Source organism: Sorex fumeus, unplaced genomic scaffold, assembly GCF_029834395.1.
Source record: "Sorex fumeus unplaced genomic scaffold, SorFum_2.1 ptg000061l, whole genome shotgun sequence".
Taxonomy (NCBI): Eukaryota; Metazoa; Chordata; class Mammalia; order Eulipotyphla; family Soricidae; genus Sorex; species Sorex fumeus.
In genome coordinates, this window is record NW_026606118.1 from 57950783 (window position 1) to 57974073 (window position 23291).

The window sequence follows — 23291 nt, forward strand, 5'->3', positions numbered from 1 at the left end:
CTAACACGCAGCCCACCTGGGTTTCTTGGCTCCAGGTGCTCCCTGGGCGCCACCCTATGTGGCCCCCAAACAAACAGTGCCGAGTCCGTCCCCCAACCCGACCACTGTTCCTTCAATAGCCCCAAACGGCTTTTTCCCAATCAAGCAGCCAGATGTTTCTCAGAGTAGTAAGGGGGAGGGCTGTGGTTTGAGCTGATTCCTCTTCACCCTGCCCACGACCCAAAAATGAAGGCAAAGACCCCACAGTCTGTGCACAAAATGATACATTTATTGAAAGAGTATTTTTTCAATACAAAAAAGAAAGCTCTGTACATAGGACTGTGACCATGTCCACTATTCCTGGGTCAGCATCCCAGGGGAAGTAGAAACCACTGACACACACCCCACATTCACCCACGTGCACGAGCTTGCGCTCACATGCACACGCGCTCACGCACGCTCACACACACACCCATGCACGCACACGCACCAGAGCCACCGAGGAAGGGAAACACCAAGGGTCGCTGCACATAGAAATGCCACCTTCTCCCTGACGTTCGCATGTTCTCCCAAGGCCACGCTCACGCAACACACGTTATAAGCACTTTGCCTGATTCACTCACTGGGTCTGTCTTTCGTGGGAAGGAGAGGAGGAATTCATCAAGGTCTCCTCCCTGGGGGTGGGGAGTGAGGGAGGGAGTGAGTGATCGCGGAGTGAAACAAGAGCAGAGAAAGGGGGCTGGGCAGTTACAGACCTGAGTCCCAAGCTCCCCTCCTCCCTGGCCCCTGATTTGCCATGCCCTAGCCTTGCCAGTCGCCTGCCAGCTCCAGCCATCTGCAGGAGAAAGCCCAGAACGGTGACGTCCATCAGCGCGGCCCCAAGCGGGGCAAGACAGCACTGGGGAGAGAGGTCAGGGGGCTCTCAAACACGTAGGCGAATCTTCCCCTTGATAGCTAGGCTGTGCGCAAAGACGGTCCCCGCCCTTCACCTCGTCACAGAAGCAAGCTGGCTCCTACTGCAGGCTGGCAGAGGGATCAGGAGAACGGCACCCCAAGTGCTGCCCGGTTCTGGAAGAGCTCCCCTTCTGGACGCAGGCGGTGAAGGTAGGTTCTGACACAGGGTAAAAGACCCTCCCCCGACGCTGGCCCACCCGCCAGGCCTACCCCAAAGTGGGCAGAGGGGGCAAGGGCACGGCCCCTGTACAAATTACATAAATACTGAGGTTACACTTAGAAAAATAAAGTCATTTTCTTCAAGGCTTTTTGTCTTAATTTAAAAAAGTTACAGTAGCTGCTTACTCCCTGGGAGAGCTGTCCACTTCTGGCTCCCCTGTCGCCTCAGCCCTCAGCCCGAGAGCTGCTCTGTTGCTTTAGACCCCCCCATTCTGGCCTCTCACCCCTCCCAGACCTCCACCCTGCTCACTGCAACTTGAGCCCCAGGCAGCTGCCGGCCCAAGGGAGCACAAGGCTGCAATGCCCTTGCGTGTGGCGCAAACGAAGTCGGTCGCCTCCAGCTGACGCCTCCCCAGCCCACTCCCACGTTTGGTCTCCCTCGTCCTCTGCCCAGCAATGACCCTAAAGAGCGAAAGAGGGCCACCCTCCCCACCCGGGTGGGGGCAGGGCCGGAGGGCCCCTCCTGGAAGCCATCCAGGACCCGGTCGGAGCCAGAGTCTCCCCTCCCCGCCAGACTGGTGGGGATGCCCCGAGCTCTTGGGGTGGCTGTGCCCCAGAAGGCCCCGCCAGTTCTGGGGAAGCTCCGTGGCTCCCCAGGGAAGGGGAGCTTGGGCAGGGAAGGGGACAAGAAAAACGCCATTAAAAAAAAAAGTTAAATATTTTAAAAATATATATTTATAGATTTGTTTTCACTTTGTCTCCTCAAATAAAAAGTTCAAAATCAACTTTAAGTAAAGCAGCCGGGAGGAGATGGGGAAGACAGGGATAGAAGGGAACCCTGGTTGGTTCCCTCCGGCCCGGAAGCCCCTGGAGATCCGCGGGCCGCGAGGCAGGCAGGCAGGCGGGCCGCCTGGCCTGGCCCGGCCCCACTCCCCGGGGCAGCAGGCAGGGCGGCCCCGGAGGGAAGCAGTCCGTCTCGTCTCCTCAGCTGGCTCCCTGAGGGCAGGGGACGGTGCTTCTGACCAGCCTGTGGCAGACACGGGACTGACCCCGGCAGGGTCAGCAAGGAGGCCGGGGAGAGGACCCCCACTGCTTCCTTGGTTGGGGGCGGGGGACACACGGTGCCCAGTCCCACAGTGGCCTGTCGGTGGGAAGCGGGGCACGGTCCCACTGGGTAAGCTAATACTCATGGCAAACATGGAGCCAAGCTGGCAAGGGGAGTCTGGAGAAGAGAGGGCAGCCCCACCATCAACAGCAGAGGGAGGACGGGGCGTGGGGGCGGGCCGGCCCGTTTCTTTGGCTGGAGTGAGAGGACTCAGTCCCGCGGCTGCCCGCTCCTCTCCCCATCTCTTCTGCGGCCCGTCAACATGTGTATAAAGAAAACGTGAAAAGGCAACAATAAATAAGTGGTGCCGTCCCTTGGGCCACCTGTCCAGGGTGGCAGGGCGGATCAGTCACTCTTGGTGCTGTGGGCGGCGTCCAGGTTCACCACTTGCAACTCGGTGAGGTTGCTGCTGCTTCCGGCCTGCTGCCCTATGACCGCCATCTGGGGGGAAAGGGGGTGTCAGGAAGGGGGCCAGGCAGGGAGCTGCCGGCCAGCTCAGGATCCCCACCACTGCTTCAAAGAACGGGCCAGAGAATCCCCAAGGTCAAGGTCAAGGTGTGGCTGGCTGGCTGGGAGGGCCACGGGGCCTCTACTTGCCTGGTGAAGCTGAACCGCAGACACGGGGATCTGTACTGTCCCAGACGGCGCTGTCAAGAACACCTGGGGGACGCCACCTGCATTGGAAAAGCCCCAGAAGACATCAAATCACTGGCTCGAGAGAAACTTCCAGATATTGGCGAGTTTTGAAAAATGAGTCTCAGAACTAAGTGCCCACGGGTGCGTGGCCAAGTGTGACTGTGATTCTCCAAAGAGTTTGCAAAGGAGCTTTGATTTTAGGTGTAAGAGAGACAGAGAGACAGAGAGACAGTGAGACAGAGAGGGAGAGAGAGAGAGAGAGAGAAAAAGACAGACAGACAGAAGCTGCAGCTAGGAAGGGGGACTTTGCGACTTTGTTTTCTTTTCATTTTCTAGGTCACACCCCAGAGTACTCAGGACTTACTCCTGGCTCTGCACTCAGGGATCACTCCTGGCAGGGCTGGGGAACCATATGGGGTCCTGGGGGTCTAACTCAGGTTGGCTGCATGCAAGGCAAGTGCTCTAACCACTGTACTACCACCCTCTGGCCCCTGATGGCTCATATCTACGGGAAGAAACGAGCCTCCTCTCCTGAGCCCTTCCTGGTCACCCCCACCCCGACTCACCTTGCTCCTGGACCTGACTGTGGGACACCTGCATGGTGGACGGCGCCTGGGAGAAGGCGTTGAGCACGGTGAGGCTGCCATCGGCCAGGCCCGAGGTGGGTGCATACATCACTGCGTGGGGACTAGGGTACATCATGTGACCACCCACAGTTGTGGGCACAGATGATGTCATGATGGTGGCAGGCAATGTCACTGGCAATTACAGACACACATCAGGGAGGTCAGCACCTGTCCCTCTACAATGCAATCCTCCCACCCCACTGCAAAGTCCAGCCCCTGGGCCACTTCTCAGCTCAGATCCAGAAATGGCTCCAACACCTGCCTTCCCCTGTGCTTCCCGGACACACCGACATCTATCTGTGTCTAGACGCATCATCGTTTTCACTTGTCTATTTGCTGAATTCTCTATGCCAAGGCCCTGGGAAAAATAGCAACTGATTCACCCTAAAGAAACTCAAGACACTCCCCTTTAAGGAGCTCCAACTCCCCCCCCCCATCCATGCTTCTAAAATAAGGGTTAAATTGATCTTTTTTTTTAGGGGGGGGGGAGGGTCACACTGGCAATGCTCAGGGGTTACTCCTGGCTCTGCACTCAGGAATTACCCTGGTGGTGTTTGGGGGACTATATGAGATGCAGAGGATCGAGCCCCGGTCAGCTGCCTGCAAGGTAAATGCTCTCCCCACTGTACTGTCGCCTACATTGTTTTTTGTTTTTGCTTTTTGGGTCACACCCGGCGATGCACAGGGGTTCCTCCTGGCTCTGCACTCAGGAGTTACTCCTGGCGGTGCTCAGGGGACCATATGGGATGCTGGGAATCGAACCTGGGTTGGCTGTGTGTAAGGCAAACACCCTACCCGCTGTGCTATCTCTCCAGCCCCCTACATTGATCTTTTAAACAAAACTCCTCAAATGTTTATGTGCATCAAGTCGGGGGGGGGGGGGGGGGGCTGGGGGGGGCTGGGGCGGGGGGGGGGAATCCTATTAAAATGCAGATTGATTCAGAATAAGGCTCAGGAGCCCAGCGGCCAGCAGTAGCCCACAGCACTGCTGGGTGGGGTGACTCCCGACTACCGAAACAGAAGTCTGCATTTCTATTAAATTCCCAAAGGATGCTGGTTCTCCCCATCCAGGGATCACACTTCATGTAATAAGGTCGTAAATAACAGGAACTTCAAAAGCAACTTCAGGGTGCTGGATGGTATACGGCAGGGAAGGCACTTGCCTTGAATGCAGATGACCCGGGTTTGATCCCGGACACCCCATATGGTCCCCTGAGCCCCGTCAGGAGTGATCCCTGAGCAGAGTGTCAGTAGGAACTCCTGAGCCCCACCGGGTGTGCCTCTACCCCAACAAAAAAAGCAATTTCATTTTAAAAGTGTCTCATTTCTGCAGTGACGAGACACTCGAGGGGAATTAAGTCTGAGGTTTGCTCAACGCCCAGGACTCGCTCCCACAGGACACAACTGCTCTATAAATTCTTCCTGGTAATTAAGCAAATGTGTGTCTTTGGCAAGTAAACGGCTCTTTCTGGGCCTTTGGTTTGTCATCAAAGTGCTGAGGAGCTCGGCCTTCGGGGGTCCCTCAGCTCCCCCTGACACCCACAGCCCCACTGCAGGGGAGGATTCGGACCCTCAGCCCTCCTCACCTTACTTCCCCAGACAGAGCAGGAGGAGGATGGAGCCCCAAACCTGAGTCTCCCAGGAAGAGATGCCCTGGCCTCGGCTCTGAGACAATGCGGGGCCCCTGCTGCTCACAGTACAGGCAGCAGAGCCGTGAGGGGACGAAGCTGGGAGCGATACCTGTCCCGCTGGAGGAGGTCTGCGTGAGGTCTGTGCTGCTGTCGCGAGAGGGAGACGCTTGCTGTGGGGCCTGGTGCACCTGAATGGCCTGTACTGGGACCTGCTGGGCCACCGCCCCACCTAGAAGACAGAGACTTACTTGCTGCTGTCCTAACCACCACCATCTGCACCAGGACCCGTCAGTGCCCCTCCCCCCCAGTCGGGCACACGACTTCCCAACAACTAGCGCCCTCCATAAGGGCCAAAGGGGCTCTTGGTGCTGCTCTTATCCGACCCCCCCTCCCCCAGCCCCAAGCCAAACTTCCCTCTCTCCATTCAGCTGCTACGGGACTGACACTGACCTCTCAAGGGTGAACACTGCCCTCAAATCAAGGTGGGGAAGCAGGACAGTGGCTCTGGCCCCTGTGGCGCCAAGCTAGGCCAGACGTGGCTGAAATTTACTGACAACTGGGGGTCCCGGTGGGGAGGTGTACAGAGGGACACCAAAGGCTTCTCCCGGGCTCTCCCCTGGTCACTTGCCCTTGCAGTAGGGAAAGAGGTTCCTCCCGTGCCAGCCCTTGCCCGCCGTGAGCATGCTGAGGCTGTCCTCTGTGACTCACCAGGCATGAGGGTAAAGCTGGTAGGCAGCTGCATGAGGCCCCCCGAGGAGACAGGGCCACTGCCCGTACTCTTCAACACAGTCCCATTGGCACTGCTGACAGCACTGGGGCTGACACTAGCAGACACCGGTGCCAGGTAGTTGGTGATGGGGAAAGAGGGGCCGCTGCTGACTTGCATGGTGGTAGAGGTGCTGGGTGCTGTTTGGATGGTGGAGGTGGTGCCCGGCAGGTTGGTGACTGTGAATGCTGGTTTCAGCGTGTCCTATGTTCAGAGCAAAGAGAGAGGCGCTGAGCTCCTGGCGGGCCCTCCTCGCAGCCTTCCACGGAGGGCTTCTGAACCCACAGCTCAGGCTGAAGCCAGTGCGCCTGTTGTCCAGATCCCAGTTCCACCTGCTGCCTGACTCTTGGGCAAGGTACAGAGTTGCTTGGCATCAGTTCCCGATCTGTAAAAGGCGAACACCTACCCCACAGGCTAGCATAGGGCCACTGAGACCAACACCGGGGAACCTGCACGTAAAAAAAGCCTGGAAACATCTGGACTGTAACTATAAAATTGGCTGGGGAATCAAGAAACCTGGGGTCTCTTTCCAGCCCTGGCAACCAGCATGTGTGTGAGCCTGCACGTTACTTCCTCTTCCTGAGCCACACCTTTCCTTTTCTGTAAACACAGGTGGGTGGACTGCTATGTCCTCTTTCTTTATTGTGTAATGCCAGGGCTTGATCCCAGGGCCTCACAAATGCAAGGCAAGGTTCGGCCATGGAACAGTTCCCCCGATGCGCTCTGATTTACACAAGACGGGGACTGAGAGTTTGTCATGGAATTCAGACTTTTGGAGAGAGTTTGGGGATTGACAGCGAAGCACGCGATGTCAAAAATCTTCAAGTTCTGTCCTGCCAAAGGGATCTATTAATCCAGCAAAAGTGCCTGGGCATAAACGAACCCAATTGCTCAAAGTCCGAAAAATGAGCACAGATGCCACGCTAGTAAGACGGGAAAAGATGCCCGTGTGCCAAGAAGGGGAAGGAAAAAAGCCTGAGACCCGAGTCCAGCGAGAACGCAGGGGGGCATTCAAAGACTGGGGGGGTGGGTCGGCACAAGAAGTTTGCCAAGCAGCAGAGCGGGAAGCCCCTGATTGGCGGAGGCGTTGCTAAGGCAAACAGTACCGCTTCCTCCAATTGGCCCGCCGGCCGAGGACCACCCCGGAGGCGGGGCTTCCGAACCGGCAAGGAGGAAGCCCCGCCCCCGCCCCTTACCGGGAAAAGGAAGGGGGAGGCGTCACCAGGGCCCGGCTTCCCCGGCGGCTGGAGAATCCACTCCCCAGCGGCCGGGCCGGACATCCTGCAGAGGTAGGCGGCTGGCTAGCGAGGGAGTCTCCAGCCCGCGCTCGGCGGGGCTGGCGGCGGGGCTGGGTTCCCAGGACCCCGCAGCCCAAGCATGCCCCCGGCCGACTCCCCGGAGACCCAGCCCGCAGGGAGGGCCCCGCTCCGCCCCCGCCCCCCGCGGGGAGACAGCTGGCTGCAGGAATGCGAGCGGCCTGCCAGGCGGGCGGGCTGCAGGCGGGAGGGCGGCGTGGAGCCGGAGCCGGCCTTATATGGGCACGGAGGCCGCCCGCTTATCGCGGGGGGCCGGCCTCCTGTCAGAGCGGCGAGGACGGACACCTGCCCCTCGCACGAGGGGCAGCGACCCGGCACCGGCGCGCCTGCAGGGGAGCCACCCGTCCACCTGTCCCCCGCGCCCCCCTCTCTGCCGGTCGTGCCCCGCCCCGTCGTCCCCCTGCACACCTTGGTCTCCCCACTGCTGTCGGACTCCGACACCTGGTAGGTGAGGTCGGTCTCTTCGAAGCCGGTGGCGCTCATCCTCTGGTCCGTGGTGGGGTCCGAGCGGGGCGGAGAGTCCGGCGAGTTGAGGCAGGTCTGAATCAGCGCCTTGCCAGTCTCACTGGTGATCATGGGCTGCAGTTTGCGGGTGGCAAAGGTATACACATGGCCTGTCTCACTGGCCACCAGCAACAGCACCTGTGTTCCTGTCAGCGTGGACAGCTCATAGGCCTGGAGGAGGACGAAGGAGACGGGACATCAGCACAACTTTCTCCGGACACAGTCTCAAGCACCCCGCCCCTGAAAACTCTCCTCTGCTAGGGCTGGGCGGTGGGGGGTGGGGGCGTCTATCCCGTTGCAGGCGGGAGCAGCAAAGTCCTTGCAACAGGGGCAGCCCTGTGACCTACAGATGCTCCAAGCAAACAGTCCGGTAACGACATATGGCCACAAGCTCAAGGAAAGCAGGGCCCCTCACAGATCGCTGCTCCCCACTACAGCTTGGTGCCTGGTGCCTGCAGCCTCAAAGAGCTGTAGTGCCCCCACCAGTCACGGGGACCTGGAAGTCCCCTAAGATGTTAGGGGCAAGGCGTCACCCATGCTGGAAACTGTCCCACGTTTAGTCCCAGAAACGGCATAGGCCCTAACCTGTTGGCCTTCTGTCCAGTCCTATAATACTGGAGACCTTCCCCACCCACACACACTTTGCCTTAATACAACAAATAGTATTTGGAGTGACTGGTGGGGGGGAGGGAGAGGATGACACACAACACATACTGCTAAATCAGCAGGGACCCTCAAGATTGGTCCCACAGCTGGTATCCTCACTGCCTGCCAATTTTACAGCCCACCTTGGAAACTGGCTTCCCCATGGCGCACAGAAAACCAGCAATCAGTGTTCCTGGGGTTCTAGCTTCGGGTTCCCCACTTCCTCTGCTCCCCGAGGAGCCCTTTTCCCCCTGTATCCCGTTAGGAGAACCTCTCTGGAACTGCCCAGGGCAGCGCTGCCCGCCTTCCCTCTGCAAATCCCACTTGCCCCCAGGCGGATGGTCGTGATGCCCGTCCCAAGGGCGTGTGCAGCCTTCCCGGACTCCAGGGGGCTGGGCCACGACCCCCGGTGGGCTCCATGCCCTGCCTAGGACTCATCAGCCCTGTCTGCGCCTCCGGCCGGCGCTCCTCCAGGGGTGCCCACTCCCCTCCTGCCAGGCTGGCTCATTGTTAGTTACCCGGCTCCAGCGCTCGTCCCCCCTGCCTCCCCCTGGCTCCCGGCTTGGCGGGCGCCTCTCCCGGGGCCCACCCGGGGCCCCCTCCCCGTTCCGAACCCCCTGCTCCGGCAGGCAGGCAGGAGGGCAGGAGGGCGGGCAGGCGGGCAGTCCCGCGCTCTCCCGCGTCCCGCTCGCTCGGCCCGGGCCACCGGTGGCGGTGGCGCAGGGGGGGTCCGCAGCCCGGCGCGCGCCCGGCACTCCCACCCGGGCGGCTCCCCTCGCCCCGCATTTCCCGGGCGGCCCCTCCCCTTGCCCCCACCCGGGGGAGCAGCCCTCCCCTCCCTCCCTCCCTCCCTCCCACACACCTCCCGCCGCCGCCGCCGCCGCGGGCCGCCTCTCACCTCCGCGGCGGCGGCGCTGCCCGCCGCGTGCCCAGCCCGCGCGGCCCCGGTACCTTCTTCATGATGCCCGTCTTCCGCTTGCTGAAGGTCGTGTAGCGCCGCAGCTTGTTGTCGATGAACTCCATCTTGATCTTCACGCGGCCGCGGGTCTTCTTGCCCGGCTTGGCCCCGCTCACCGCGCCGCCCACCGGCCCGTAGCCCCCGGCGGCCGCCGCCGCTGCCGCCGCCGCCGCCGCCGCCGCCGCCTCGGGCCCGCCGACCACCACGCCGAGCTCCATCTCGCTGAGGCTGCGCTTGAGGCCGCGCCGCTCGGCGCCCAGCTCTTCCTCCTCGCCCGACTCCGAGTCGCCCTCGCTGCCGCTGTACAGGGCGCCCGCGGCGGGCGCCGGGGTGCCGGCGGCGGCGGCGGCGGCGGCGGCCGCAGCCTCCCGCTCGCCGCGGCCCGGCCCGAGCCCCGCGCCGTTCCCGGGCCCCCGGCCCCCGTTAGCCCCGCGGGCCCCGCCGCCGCCGCCGCCCGGCCGTCCCGTCGGGGGCCGGCTCAGGCCGCCCCCGAGGGCCGAGCCCCGGCCCAGCGCCGCCGCGGCCCCAGCCTGGCTCGGTAACATGGCGCTCGGTGCGGGAGGGCGGACGGGCCGTCAGCGAGGGAGCCGAGCCGCCGCCGCCGCCGCCGCCATCGGCTCCGCGGCCCGACCCCGCGCCCCCCGCCGCCGCCGCCGCCGCTGCCCGGGCGCCTCCGGCCGCCGCCGCCGCCGCCGCCGCCGCCGCGCACCCGGGGCCCCTGCACGCCCGGGCCGACCTGGGCCCGCACTTTGCTGCCCCTGTGGCCCGGGTTGCCCCAGGCCGCGCGGAGCGCCCCCTGTCCGTCTGCTGGGGCGGCGCGCCCGGCGGCCGTCAGCGTCCCCCGGGGGGCAGGGGCTGCTGGCCGCGGCCGAGACGGCGGGTGGAGGGGGCCGGGACCACGCGCTGCCGGCGGAGGGATCCCCCGACCCTTCCCCCCATATAAAGAGATACAATGTTTCCTTTTATGGCGAGGCCGCTCCTTATATGGCGAGCCCCAGTGCCCCCGCCCCATTGGTCCGCGGTCCCGGCACCTCCGCTCCCCATTGGTCCGCGGCGCGCTCGCATTTGCATAGGCATACCGAACTCGCTGCTGTCACACCGCGTCACACGGCAACTCCGAAAGGGGCGGAGCCGGCGCTTCTTAAAGGAGCCTGGGGGGGGTTGGAGGAGGAGGAGGAGGAGGAGGAGGAGGCGGAGGTGCGACCCCGCCTTTCTCCCGGCCGGAGAAAGGCAGCACCCGGAGGGGCGTGCGGAGAGGGAGCCTGGGAGGAGACGGAGGACGCGGAGCCGCACGGGGCACCGAACGTTGCCAGGGCTGAAGGCGCCTGAGCGACCTGGACGGATCGCTACTTAGATTGTCAAATGCAGCACAAATGCAGCAGGGGTGGGACGCGTCCTCCCGCTTTTCCGCGGGAGGCAAAGGCGCCGACTGCCCAGAGGTGTCCCGGGTGTCCAGGCTCATTGTGCCCACTCCTGGGCTGCAGCCCTTCCCCTCCCCCGCCCCATTTCCTTTCCCCTTCCCTCTCTTTTCGGGACGACGGCGCTTTCCCACCAGGCAGCCTCATTCATCATCCCCGATCGTGAAGGGCGGCTGGGGCCGGGGAGCCCTTGGCAGACGCGCGTATGGAAAAGACCGGCCTCTGGGTCCCGGCTGAGGGCTAGGAGTCTGATGGAGATAAATGAAGACTTGCAGCTGCAGGCTGCACGCGGGGAGGGGGTGGTCCCGACGACGCAGCCCACCCCACGGGCTGTGCAAAGACCTGGGAGAAGCGGGGGAGGGAACGTGTAGCCCGCACAAAGTTTGAACTTCAAAGGCAGCGCGCACGCACGCGCGCACTCGCACACGCGCGCGCGCGCACAGCCTCCTCGGAGAAGCCAAGGAAAACCCACATGGGCAAAGTTACAACTGGGATGCGCGCGCGCGCCCACTCCGCGTTCTCCAAACAGCCAGCGAAAGATGCGAGTCTGGGGGTGGCTGCTTAGAACTGAGACCCTGCCAAGCCCAGGGTTTTCCTCTCCCTCCTCCCTTTTTAACTCCCCTCTCTCCTCCATTTCCCCCCCCCGACCACACACACGGCAGGGAAAATACTATCTGTCTTTATTACAGAAATTGTTCGAATCTGGAATCACCCGGTGCCTTGAAACAAGTGTTTGACCTCTCCAGGCTCCATATAATTCACTGTTGGTATCCATCCCGGGAAGTTTTGTGGGGTTGTTTTTTTTGGGGGGGGAGGGGTGTTTTGTTTTAGGGCCAGGGATTACTCCTGGCTCTGTGCTTGGGGGGGGGGTGTCACAGCTAGGGGCGGGGCTCAGAAGACTATAATGAGGTTCCAGGAATCAAATTGGGGTCTGCTGAGTGTCAGGTTCCTTACCGGTGAGCCATCTCTCTGGCCTCCAGGAAGTTCTTGACTAAGTTGTGTGTGTGTGTGTGTGTGTGTGTGGAGTTGGGCCACACCCTTCTGGGTTTCTGGCTTTGTGCACAGGGGTCACTTTTGGCAGTGCTAGTGAACTATATCCGGTGCCAGTAATCAAACTCCAGCCTCCAGCATGCAGAGCTTGACCTCAGCCCCTAGAGCTATCTCTCCCTCTTACCCCTTGGTGCAGATTAAATGAGATAAAGCACTGAGAAAATGTCCAGTGAAGAGCAGGAACTGCCTGGGGTTGTCCCCTCTGCCCAGGGATAAATATCCTAATGTGTGCCTTGTACCCAACTGACCCAGGTTCATCACAGCCTCCTGAACCCTGCCAGGAGTAAGTCCTGAGCACAATCAGGTGCCAGCTCAAAAACAAAAACAAAAAATAAAGTTGGGAAAGAATTACTTTTTTTTTTTTTGCATTTTGGGTCACACCCGGCGATCACAGGGGTTCCTCCTGGCTTTGCACTCAGGAATTACTCCTGGTGGTGCTCGGGGAACCATATGGGATGCTGGGAATTGAACCTGGGTGGGCCGCGTGTAAGGCAAACACCCTACATACTATACTATCACTCCAGCCCTGAAAGAATTATTCTTGCTCTTAGTTATTGTAAAGATAAAATTAAGAACTGGATAATTTAGTCATAATGGTAGTTAAGCCAATTTAGAATACTGAAATAGCCACTCAATGCCTCTCTTGCAAAACACAGTACCCAAAAGAAGAGAGAGAGAACAAGGGGGAATACCCTGCCACAGAGGCAGGATGGGACGGGGGGATGAGGGGTGGGGGGGATGCTGGGACCCGTGGTGATGGATGACGGGCACTGGTGGAGGGATGGGCACTTGATCATTGTATAACTGAAACCCAAGCACAAAATTTGTAAGCCTATAACTGTACCTCATGGTGTTTCACTAATAAAAAAAGAAAAGAAAAAAAAAGAAAAAAAACTTGATAAAAGTAAACACTTCCTGAATAAATGAATAGCTGAGAACAAAAAATATATATATAAATAATAAATAACATTTAAAATAATAAATTAGGGGCCAGAGCAATAGCACAGTGGGTAGAGCACTTGCCTTGCACTCCAGCATCGAAAAATGGTCCCTCTGAGCCCCGCCCAGGGTGACCCCTGAGTGCAGAGACAGAAGACCTGAACACAGCTGAGTGTGGCTTAAAAAACAAAAAATTAGATAAAATAATAAATAGGCGCCACCTCAAGTAAGGGTAAGTGTTGCGTATAACTTATATTATTGGGGGGCTGGGGAGATAGTACAGCAGGTGAGGTGCTTGCCTTGCAAGCAGACAACCCAGATTAAGTCCCCAGCAACCCATGGGGTTCCCTGAGCTCTACCGTGAGATCCCTAAGCACAGAACCAGGAGTTAGCCCTGAGCACAGTGCCGCCCCCCCAAAAAATACTTTTTATTGCTTTTTAGGGTGAGCCCCATAAAATTTGCCCTTTTAAAGTTCAAGAAGCTAGCATGTTGTCAATTTTCCGTGCTCAAAGAGTGTGTCCTGAGGCCTAAGCAAAGATAGTATAGTGGGTAGGGTATTTGCTTAGACATGGCCAACCTGGGTTTGATCCCCAGGATCCTATAAGGTCCCCAGAGCACTGCCAGGAATAATTCCTGAGCACAGAACCAGGGGTAACCTTTGAGCACTGACGGGTGTGGCCCAAAAAGAAAAAAAAAAGGTGTGTGTCCTGGATGATGGTGTCCCCTGCTTTTCTTACTGAGTCCAAAGGCTTTGACAGATATAAAATTGTATGTTGAAGTGACTTGAGATATAGTGTGTGTGTGTGTGTGTATATACAAAAACATACACATGTATATAAACATGGCCTTGTTTACCAAACAACAAACCACAAATTCCCAAATATGGTTGAGAGCCTCCTCTTCCTCATTTCCCAGTAGTTCTAAGAATTTGGGGGGAGGGGTTGACCAGAAGGAAAATAAAACTTGCACGCGGGTGACCCAACCTCGATCAAATCCCCACCACCACATAGAGCCCCTAGCACCACCAGGAGAGATTTCCTGACCGCTGCTGCCCCCAAACCTCCCCTCCAAAAACTTTTTAAAAAAGATCTTTTTTTTCCCCCTCCTGGAGTCATGGAGATAGCTCAGAAGGCTGAGAGCTTTGGGTGGAAAGATAGTACAATGGAGGGGCTGGAGCAATAGCACAGCGGATAGGGCGTTTGCCTTGCACGCAGCCGACCCGGGTTCGATTCCCAGCATCCCATATGGTCCCTTGAGCACCACCAGGGCTGATTCCTGAGCGCAGAGCCAGGAGTAACCTCTGTGCATCGCCGGGTGTGACCCAAAAAGCCAAAAAAAAAGAAGAAAAGGGTGATAGATGAAAGATAAATAGGTTCTAGAAGAATTTCCAGGACCACAAATGGTGCCTTACAGCCATGCCTGTGTGGTTCATGCTTGCCTGTCTTTGAAAGTTTTTTACTGCAGTTCCCGAGTTCAGACACACGTGGGACTGACACTTCAGACAACAAATGCTCTCTACCCAATCCACGCGGCAGGTAGCTGGGGAGAGTGGAGTGCTCAGGATCCCTCAGTTCCAGCCCTCTGTCCCTGTCACTGCCTCTCGTGCCATCAAAACCCAGGAAACCTGGGGTTGGAATGATAGCACAGTGGGTAGAGCGTTTGCTTTGCACGCGGCCGACCCGGGTTCGATTCCCAGGATCCCATATGGTCCCCGAGCACCACCAGGGGTAATTCCTGAGTGCAGAGCCAGGAGTAACCCCTGAGCATCGCCAGGTGTCACCCAAAAATTTAAAAAAATAAAAACACAAAAAAAACGAGGAAACTTGGAGAGATGAAACAGAGGACAAGGCATTTGCCTTGTATGAGTCCAACCTGGGTTTGATCCCGGATATTCCATATAAAGACCAATAATTCCAGGAGTGATGCCTGAGTGGAGAGCCAGGAGAAACCCCTGAGCATCGCTGGGTGTGTCTCCTCGCCCTCAACCACACACACACACACACACACACACACACACACACAATAAATAAACACCAGGACACCAAGTCAGTCACTGGTTCTTCCCCTCTGGGATGGACCTTACCTTCAGCATGCAGGGCAGGAGGTACCATCACCCATACTACTTTGGATTATTATAGTTTCAGGATCCAAACTGTGTTGATGGTTTGCATGCTGGGTATAAAACCCAGAGCCTCCCACATGTAAGATCCCTATTATTCTTCTCTTCTCTTCCCTACCTCTCTCCCTCCCTCCCTCCCTCCCTCCCTCCCAGGTCGGCCATGTACTAGGCAAGTGCATTAGCCCCCATACAGTCTGGTTTACAGTTAACTTTTATCTGAGGGTATTAAAAGAAAACAGATATAAACATTTTCACATTACACAATAGTCTTACATAATGTATGAATATCCCAAACCTTCAAAGTTTAGATACAGAGCTGAGAGGAAATAGCACAGGAGCTAAGGTGCTTGTCTCACATGTGGTGCATTTTTGTTTATTTTGGGTTTTGGGCCACACTGGGCAGTGCTCAGGACTTACTCCTGGCTCTGCACTCCAGAATCACTCCTGGCAGTGTTAAGGGGGACAGATGGGGTGTCTGGGATTGAACCCAGGTCGGCTGCATGCAAAGCAAGCGCCCTGCCTATTGTACTGTATCTCTGATTCCGGGAGAAAGTGCTTAATTATCTTGATATAGAAAAAGGGATCAATGAGCAGGATGATGAGTCAGTATCACTTACATGAATACATTAATTATCTTCCATCACATTTTGTTGTTTTGTAAAAAAAAAAAAATAACCGAACAACAGAAAAAAAACCAGAGGGGCTGGAGCAATAGCACAGCGGGTAGGGCGTTTGCCTTGCACGCGGCCAACCTGGGTTCGAATCCCAGCATCCCATATGGTCCCCTGAGCACCGCCAGGAATAACTCCTGAGTGCAGAGCCAGGAGCAACCCCTGTGCATCGCCGGGTGTGACCCAAAAAGCAAAAAAAAACCCAAACCGAACAACATTTTGTTGTTTTGTTTTTGGACCACACCTGGCTGTGCTCAGGGCTTACTCCTGGCAGGACCCAGGGAATCCTATGGGGCTCCCCGCTGTACTATCTCTCTGGCCTTTTCAATTACATTTTGATTTCATGGGTTTGACCTTCTGCTAATTAGCAGACATTTATTCCTTTGATATGATTATCTCATGTTTAAGTGAATTTACTGTTGCCATAGAAACAATGTACTATTTGCTATTCAGTTATTTGTACTGTTTAATGGTAAACAATAAGCCAACACACCGTGGAAGCTATATGAACTCAAAATGTGGATTAAAATTAAAAGTAAAAGTAAAGGCCCTCCCGTTGATCGTAGATTTGCTCGAGCGGGCCCAGTAACGTCTCCATTGGAGACTTTGTTGTTACTGTGTCTGGCATATCGAATACTCTCGGTAGCTTGCCGGGCTCTCCGAGAGGGGCGGAGGAATCGAACTCGGGTTGGCCATGTTGGCTGCGTGCAAGGCAGACGCCCTACCCGCTGTGCTATCGCTCCAGCCCTGCCCAGAGCGACCCGAGTTCGATTCCTCCAACCCGAGTTCGATTCCTCTGCCCCTCTCGGAGAGCCCGGCAAGCTACCGAGAGTATTCGATATGCCAGACACAGTAACAACAAAGTCTCCAATGGAAACGTTACTGGGCCCACTCGAGCAAATCGATGATCAATGGGAGGGCCTTCGGATTAAAATTAATCCCAATAAATCAATTGAATATTTTGATATATATAAAATATTTTTAGGGAGAAAACCTCAGGGACAGAGGTTTTTTTTTTTTTTTTTTTTTTGCTTTTTGGGTCACACCCAGCGATGCACAGGAGTTACTCCTGGTCCATGCACTCAGGAATTACTCATGGCGGTGCTCGGGGGACCATATGGGATGCTGGGAATCGAACCTAGGTCGGCTGTGTGCAAGGCAAACACCCTACTCGTTGTGCTATTGCTCCAGCCCCAGGGACAGAGTTTTGGAAATTTTAAGTTGTTCAGGGGTCTCTTCCATTCAATGTAGCTGCATGAAGAATTTGGAGATACAGTGAGGATATGGGTTCAAGTCTAAACCCCAGAATGACCCTTTCTACGGCTGTCACCCTTCTTTCTTTTCTCACTTTGCAATACTCCTAGGAATATCCATATCTACCCTTCACAATGAAAGAACAGAAATTGCAATGTAGGCTTGCTCTTCAAGCCTGTTTGCCCTTGAACATACGTGGAGCTCACTTGCTTGTCTGTTTCTTTGCTTATTTCCACTCTGGAAAAGCCCATGTTCTCTCTCGAACACATTTCCCCACTTATGGTCCTTCCTTTTTTTTGACTTTTTGGGTCACGCCCGGCTTACTCCTGGCTCTGCACTCAGGAATCACTCCTGGCGGTGCTCGGGGGATCATATGAGATGCTGGGGATAGATCCCAGGCTGGCCGTGTGCAAGGCAAGTACTCTACCCGCTGTACTATTGCTCTGGCCCTCCCCCTCTTTGTAAGCAAGTTTCAATCAATAAATACTGTCTTGCTTCACACACACACACACACACACACACACACACACACACAAAGAAATTTAATTTCTTTCAATCACGGAACTTACAGATAGGCATACAGGGGCCTAAAGTTTTAGCAGCTAGAAAGATCTATGACAGTAAGGGCCAAAACGACAGGCCAGTGGGTAGGGCACTAGTCTTGCATGCAGCCAACCTGGATTCCACCACTGACATCCCATATAGTTTCCTGAGCACTGCCAGGAGTGATTCTTTTTTTTTTTTTTTGGCTTTTTGGGTCACACCCGGCAATGCACAGGGGTTACTCCTGGTTCATTCACTCAGGAATTACTCCTGGCGGTGCTCGGGGGACCATATGGGATGCTGGGAATCGAACCCGGGTTGGCTGCTTGCAAGGCAAACGCCCTGCCTGCTGTGCTATTGCTTCAGCCCCAGGAGTGATTCTTGAGTATTGCCCCTCCCCCCAAAATCTTATTTTGTGGGTCAGAGATAGTAGGGGTTAAAGTGCTTATTTTGCATGCGAGTTCAAATCCCTGACATAACATTTGATCCCCTAAACAATACTAACCTTCACTCCTTAGCACAGAGCCAAGAGTAGTCCCTGGGCCAGGTGTGGCTCTCAAACCAAACAACCTTACTGCGTACAATTGAACAAAACATAGAAAAAAGAACAAATGATAAAGATCTCAGGGGGGAATCCAAATTGACTTATCATCCAAGTTTCTTTTTCTGTGAATATGCATTACGAATTAATAGTAATGGTAGCACAGCGGGTAGGGCGTTTGCCTTGCACGCAGCCAACATGGCTGATCCGAGTTCGATTCCTTGGTCCCTCTCAGAGAGCCCAGCAAACTACTGAGAGTATCTCGCCCGCACGGCAGAGCCTGGCAAGCTCCCCGTGACGTATTCGATATGCCAAACACAGTAACAAGTCTCACAATGGAGACGTTACTGGGCCTGCTCGAGCAAAACGATGAACAACGGGAGGACAATGATATGTTTACAATCATTTTTGATGTGAATAATGCACTGACAGAGAATTCTACTTCTTTTTGTTTTTGGGCCATACCCAGGCAGTGCTCAGAACTTACTCCTGGACCTGTGCTCAGAGATTACTCCTGGCAATGCTCAGGGGACCATATGTGACACTGGAATCAAACATGAGTTGGCAGTATACAAGAAACCCGCTTTACCCCTGTATTATCTCTACAGTCCCAGCTTTTTTTTTTTTAATATTTTTATTTATTTGCTTGAATGGAGAAAGTTGAAATGGGGTCACCCCTTGATTCCATTTAATGAACAGGTCTGGCTATAATAAAGTAAAACTTCGATAAGTGAATATGTATTACAAGAAATCAAATAACAACTTGTACCTTGTCCTTGGAAATACTGTAATATTCCACCACTGGCAATGGCAACTCAGAGAAGAGTGCTCATCTTCATTCTGAGACATTTCTTCAAAATACATTTGGGTATCTACTGGTCCCATATTTCCCCCTTCTTTCTTTTGTCCCTTTTGCCACGTGTCTCAGGGCTCAGAGATTACTCCTGGTTCAGTGCTCAGGGTACCATATGTGGGGTTCGGATCAAATCCAGTTCTCCTGTGTGTTCTCCTGTGTCCTCTTGTTCAAGTGCCATCATCCACTGAATGAAATGCAGGCCCTCTTAAATCAATGAGCTGGGCAGCCCCTGGACCACGTCTCCTGCCCATGGACACTGGGATAGGACTCACTCACTCAGCATGTACTGTGTGTCTCACTGAGCTTTCTCTCTGGTTCCACTCTCAAATTTCTTAATTATCTTTATGCCGCTGCAAATCTTTATTTTTTGTTGTTTGTCTCTTTATTCCCTAGTGTTTTCCATACCTGACCAATTTTGATGACTTCTCTGTACATTCCGCCACTGTTCCTGCCGGCATACCTGCACTTTTTTAATTTTAATCCGGATGATACATTGTTAAATTTTTGATACTTTTAGGTCTGACACAGTTGCAGATAGATCTGTCCACAGAATGCTGTAGCAGTTCATTTCTTGGCTCCTGTTCAAGTGCCATCAGCCATTGAATGAAATGCAGGCCTTCTTAAATCAATGAGCTGGGCAGCCCCTGGACCATATCTCCTGCCCACGGACACTGGGACAGGACTCACTCAGACTTTCCTCTTTGGTTTTTTTTTTGGGTCATACCTGGCAGTGCTCAAGACTTACTGTTGGCTTGGCACCCTGGGATCACTCCTGGTGGTATTTGGGGGACCATATGTGGGTGTTGGGGACTGAACCAAGGTTGGCTTACAAAGAAGGCAATCACTTTGCCTGCAGTACTATCTCTGACCTCTGGATTTCTCCTTTTGTGCAGTGCTGGGGATCAAACCCAGGGCGTGTGTTTTTCAGGCAGGCGCTCTACCACTAAACCACGTATCTGCAGGCCCAACGGTTGATAAAATCCAAGTCCAATATGTGGAGGGCCCAGAGCAACAGCACAGAGTTTAGAATGCTTGCTCTGCACTGCTGAGTATGGCCCCAAAATGAAAACAAAAATCAAGTATGTGAATAAAATCAAAATCCAAACTGGCTCATAGCTTACTGAGCTATCTGTTTTATTTGGAGCACACATCTTTCTTTTCTTTTGGGGGTCAGACTGGTAGGGCCACACCCAGAAGTGCTTGTAGGTTACTCCAGGCTCAGTGCTCAGGGACCCACTACTGGTGGTGCTTGGGGGACCTTATGGGAGGCCGGTGATGGGACCTGGGTCAGCCTCTTCCAAGATCAGTGCCACGTACCATATGTGGGGTTCGGATCAAATCCAGTTCTCCTGTGTGTTCTCCTGTGTCCTCTTGTTCAAGTGCCATCATCCACTGAATGAAATGCAGGCCCTCTTAAATCAATGAGCTGGGCAGCCCCTGGACCACTCTCCACCCCCTCCTCTCCCCTTGTCCTGTCCTCTTCCTTTTTTGCCTTTATTTCCTTCCCTGTCCTTTCCTTTCCCCACACCCAGTGGGATCGGGGCCCACTCCCAGCTGGCTGCTCTGGGTCGGTTCCAGTGATGCTCCGGGGACTATGTGATGCCAGGAACCAGACCGGGGCTTCCTGCATGCCAAGCATGTGCTCTGGTTCTCTGAGCCATCACACACCATGGATCATATACTTCTAAATCAGATTTGAACGACAGAGAATCAGAATCTGCAATCTCTCACTAAACTAGGATTTCAAGCCCAGAGCTGATTCGAGCGGTGGCCGCAGAAGAACCGTCTGCTCTCACCCGCCATCCGGCTGAGCTCAGATAAGCCCCTTGCCTGGCCTCTCTGGAATGCCAGGGTGGTGTTTCTCTGATAAGGCCTGACTCACAGTAGCCCTCTGGAAGAGGGGGAGCTCATCCCCCACCCCCTAAGACCATGGGATCTCCCTATGTGCAGTGAAAGTTCCAGCTGGGGCCTGGGGAGAGAGTTCAAAGGGCTGGACATTTTCTTTGCATGTGAAAAGCTCCAGGTTCCATCCCTGGCACTGCATGTTCCCCTGCACTGCTGGTCGTACCCCCCCCGCAAAGATTACCACAAGTCACCCCCAAACAGGAAGAGTCCCTGAGCACTGCTAGGCATGGCCCTCAAATAAGAATTCCAAACACCACCATTCCTCCACCCACCTTCATTTTTCTCCTAGTATTTACAGGGCTTACTCCTGGCTCCGTGCTCAGGGATCACTGCTGTCGGTCTCAGGGGACCATATGGGACTCCAGGGATCAAATCCAGGCAGCCACATGCAAGGCAATGCCCTACTAGCTGTACTATCACTCTGATTCCTGGTTTCCTCCTGATTTTTATCACCCAAACAGTATCAGAAAATTAATGTTCACTTAAAAAAAATTGGTATCACACACAGGTTTGCTCTTTCAGGTCCTCCCGTGAACAAGTATCTTTGCTTTTTCTACTCTAGAGAAGTCCGTTTTCTCTCTTGAACAGGTATTTTTCTCTTTCTTTCCCCTCATTCATTCAATAAAACCTATCTTGCCTCACTTAAAAAAAGTAGTATGACAAAGACAAATTACTAATAACCTAAAAACTTTTTTTTCTTTTTGGGTCACACCTGTGATGCACAGGGGTTCCTCCTGGCTCTGCACTCAGGAGTTACTCCTGGTGGTGCTCAGGGGACCATATGGGATGCTGGGAATCGAACCCGGGTCGGCCGCGTGCAAGGCAAATGCCCTACCCACTGTGCTATCACTCCAGCCCCAAAACTTAATTTTTTTGTAAATATTTTTTTATGGGGGGACCATATCCAGCTCCACACTCAGGAATCACTCCTGGCGGTGCTTGGTGGACCATATGGGATGCTGGAGATTAAACCCAGGTCAGCCACACACAAGGCAAGGTAAGCCCATTATATCATCTCTCTAGCCCTAAAAACACTGTTTCATGTGGCAACTGACTTATGTAGAGATTTTGGGGTGGGAGGTGGTGTCACCAAGCAGTGCCATGTGCAGGGAGACTCAGGGATCATTCTTGGGGATAATCCCTGGCTAAACATCAGCCAGGCCAGATCTGGCACAGTGATGCTTTGGGGGCCACCAAGGAGACAATTGGTACCACGCGAGGGACCAAACTGAGGAAGTTCTTATCCATTCAAGGCATGTACCCTATCCCTGAGACATCTTCCTGGCTCCCCTAAACAAAGACTCTTCATTTGGGGGCCACAGAGATTGAATAGTGGGGAAGGTACTTGCCACATCCCACAGTGCTCAGGAGTTCTAACTCTGCTCAGGAGTGATCCCTGGTGGTGCTGGGGATACAAACGGGCTGGCCGCATACAAAGGAAATGCCTTAACCCCTGTACTTTCTCTCCAGTCCCACAGTGTGTGTGTGTGTGTGTGTGTGTGTGTGTGTGTGTATGTGTGTGTGTGTGTGTGTTCTGGGTTACACCCAGCTCAGGGATCACTCCTGGCAGGCTGGAGGACCATATGTGATGCTGGGGATTGAAGCTGGATAAGAAGACCTTGCCCTCTGTACTATCTTTCCAGACCCTGCACAAAGATCCTTAACTTTGCATATAAGCAATCTCGATTGTGAAATCCTGGAGGGAAATCCTAGAGGGCAGGGAAAAGAAAAGCGGTCAAGAGTCAGCTCGCCCAGGAAAAGGTTGGAAGGGAACATGCAAGCTACTACTAGCGCTTACTAGACCTGAGAACGGGTTTGGGGAAAGTGAGCAAGTGCCATTTTGCTTTGACAGGGCAGGGCACTTGCCTCGCACGTGGCGGACCTGGGTTTGATCCCAGCCTACCACATGATCCCATGAGCCCACTAGGAGTGATCACTGAGTGCACAGCCAAGAGTAAGCCCTAGGAAAATACTGGGTGTGCCACCTACACCCCCCGCCTCTGCAATAAATAAATAAATAAACAACTCTACCATTTGAATCCTTCCACTGTAAGTATTACTTTAATTAAGAATAAATCAGTAGGGGGCTGGAGCAATAGCACAGCAGGTAGGGTGTTTGCCTTGCACGCAGCCGACCTGGGTTCGATTCCCAGTGTCCCACAGGGTCCCCCAAGCACCGGCAGGAGTAATTCCTGAGGGCAGAACTAGGAGTAACCTCTGAGCAGTTGGGTGTGACCCAAAAGGGAAAAAAAAATGGAAATAAATAAATTGTACAGTGGGTGGAGCGTTTGCCTTGCACATGGCCAACCCTGGTGGTGCTGGGATTCAAACAGGGGCTGGCCACATACAAGAAAAATGCCTTAACCCCTGTACTTTCTCTCCAGTCCTATACAAAGTCTTTATATATGTGTGTGTGTGTGTGTGTGTGTGTGCGCGCGCGTGTGTGTGCGTGCATGCACCCCTTATGGTCCTCCAAGCACAGAAGAAACTAAAACAATTTCAGCCTTAAGGACTGTATGCTTTTATTTTTCTGTCTTGGCAGTGCTGGAAATTGAAGCCAGGACCTCATACATGCAAAGTCAGTACTCAAGAAGTCAGTTTTTAAATTATTATTATTATTATTTGGTTTCTGGGACACACCCAGCGGTGTTCAGGGCTTACTCCTGGCTCTGCACGCAGGAACGACCCTGGTGGAGCTTAAGGACCTTATAAGGT

At 54.7% G+C, this 23291-nt stretch overlaps 2 protein-coding genes across 2 annotated transcripts in view; one reads left to right on the plus strand and one right to left on the minus strand.

Annotated features, from left to right (window-relative positions):
• Positions 1 to 23291, plus strand: part of DLK2 (delta like non-canonical Notch ligand 2) — a 442344-nt gene that overhangs the window by 348029 nt on the left and 71024 nt on the right. The gene's annotated exons all lie outside the window — the stretch shown is intronic.
• On the minus strand, positions 246 to 9915 carry SRF (serum response factor). The gene is made up of 7 exons (XM_056126341.1): positions 9273 to 9915; positions 7581 to 7847; positions 5799 to 6060; positions 5200 to 5319; positions 3400 to 3591; positions 2795 to 2871; positions 246 to 2638 (listed from the first exon to the last, which is right to left on the minus strand). Exons 1-7 carry the CDS (start codon positions 9822 to 9824, stop codon positions 2543 to 2545), a joined length of 1566 nt encoding a protein of 521 aa, XP_055982316.1. The 5' UTR covers positions 9825 to 9915; the 3' UTR covers positions 246 to 2542.

Coding starts and splice junctions, on each gene's coding strand:
- SRF (XM_056126341.1), bottom strand. CDS start 9,824: ATGTTACCGAGCCAGGCTGGGGCCGCGGCGGCGCTGGGCCGGGGCTCG. Junction 7,848..9,272: donor AGACGGGCATCATGAAGAAG/GTACCGGGGCCG, acceptor GTCCTCCTCCAG/GCCTATGAGCTGTCCACGCT. Junction 5,320..5,798: donor CAGCTTTACCCTCATGCCTG/GTGAGTCACAGA, acceptor TCTGTCTTCTAG/GTGGGGCGGTGGCCCAGCAG.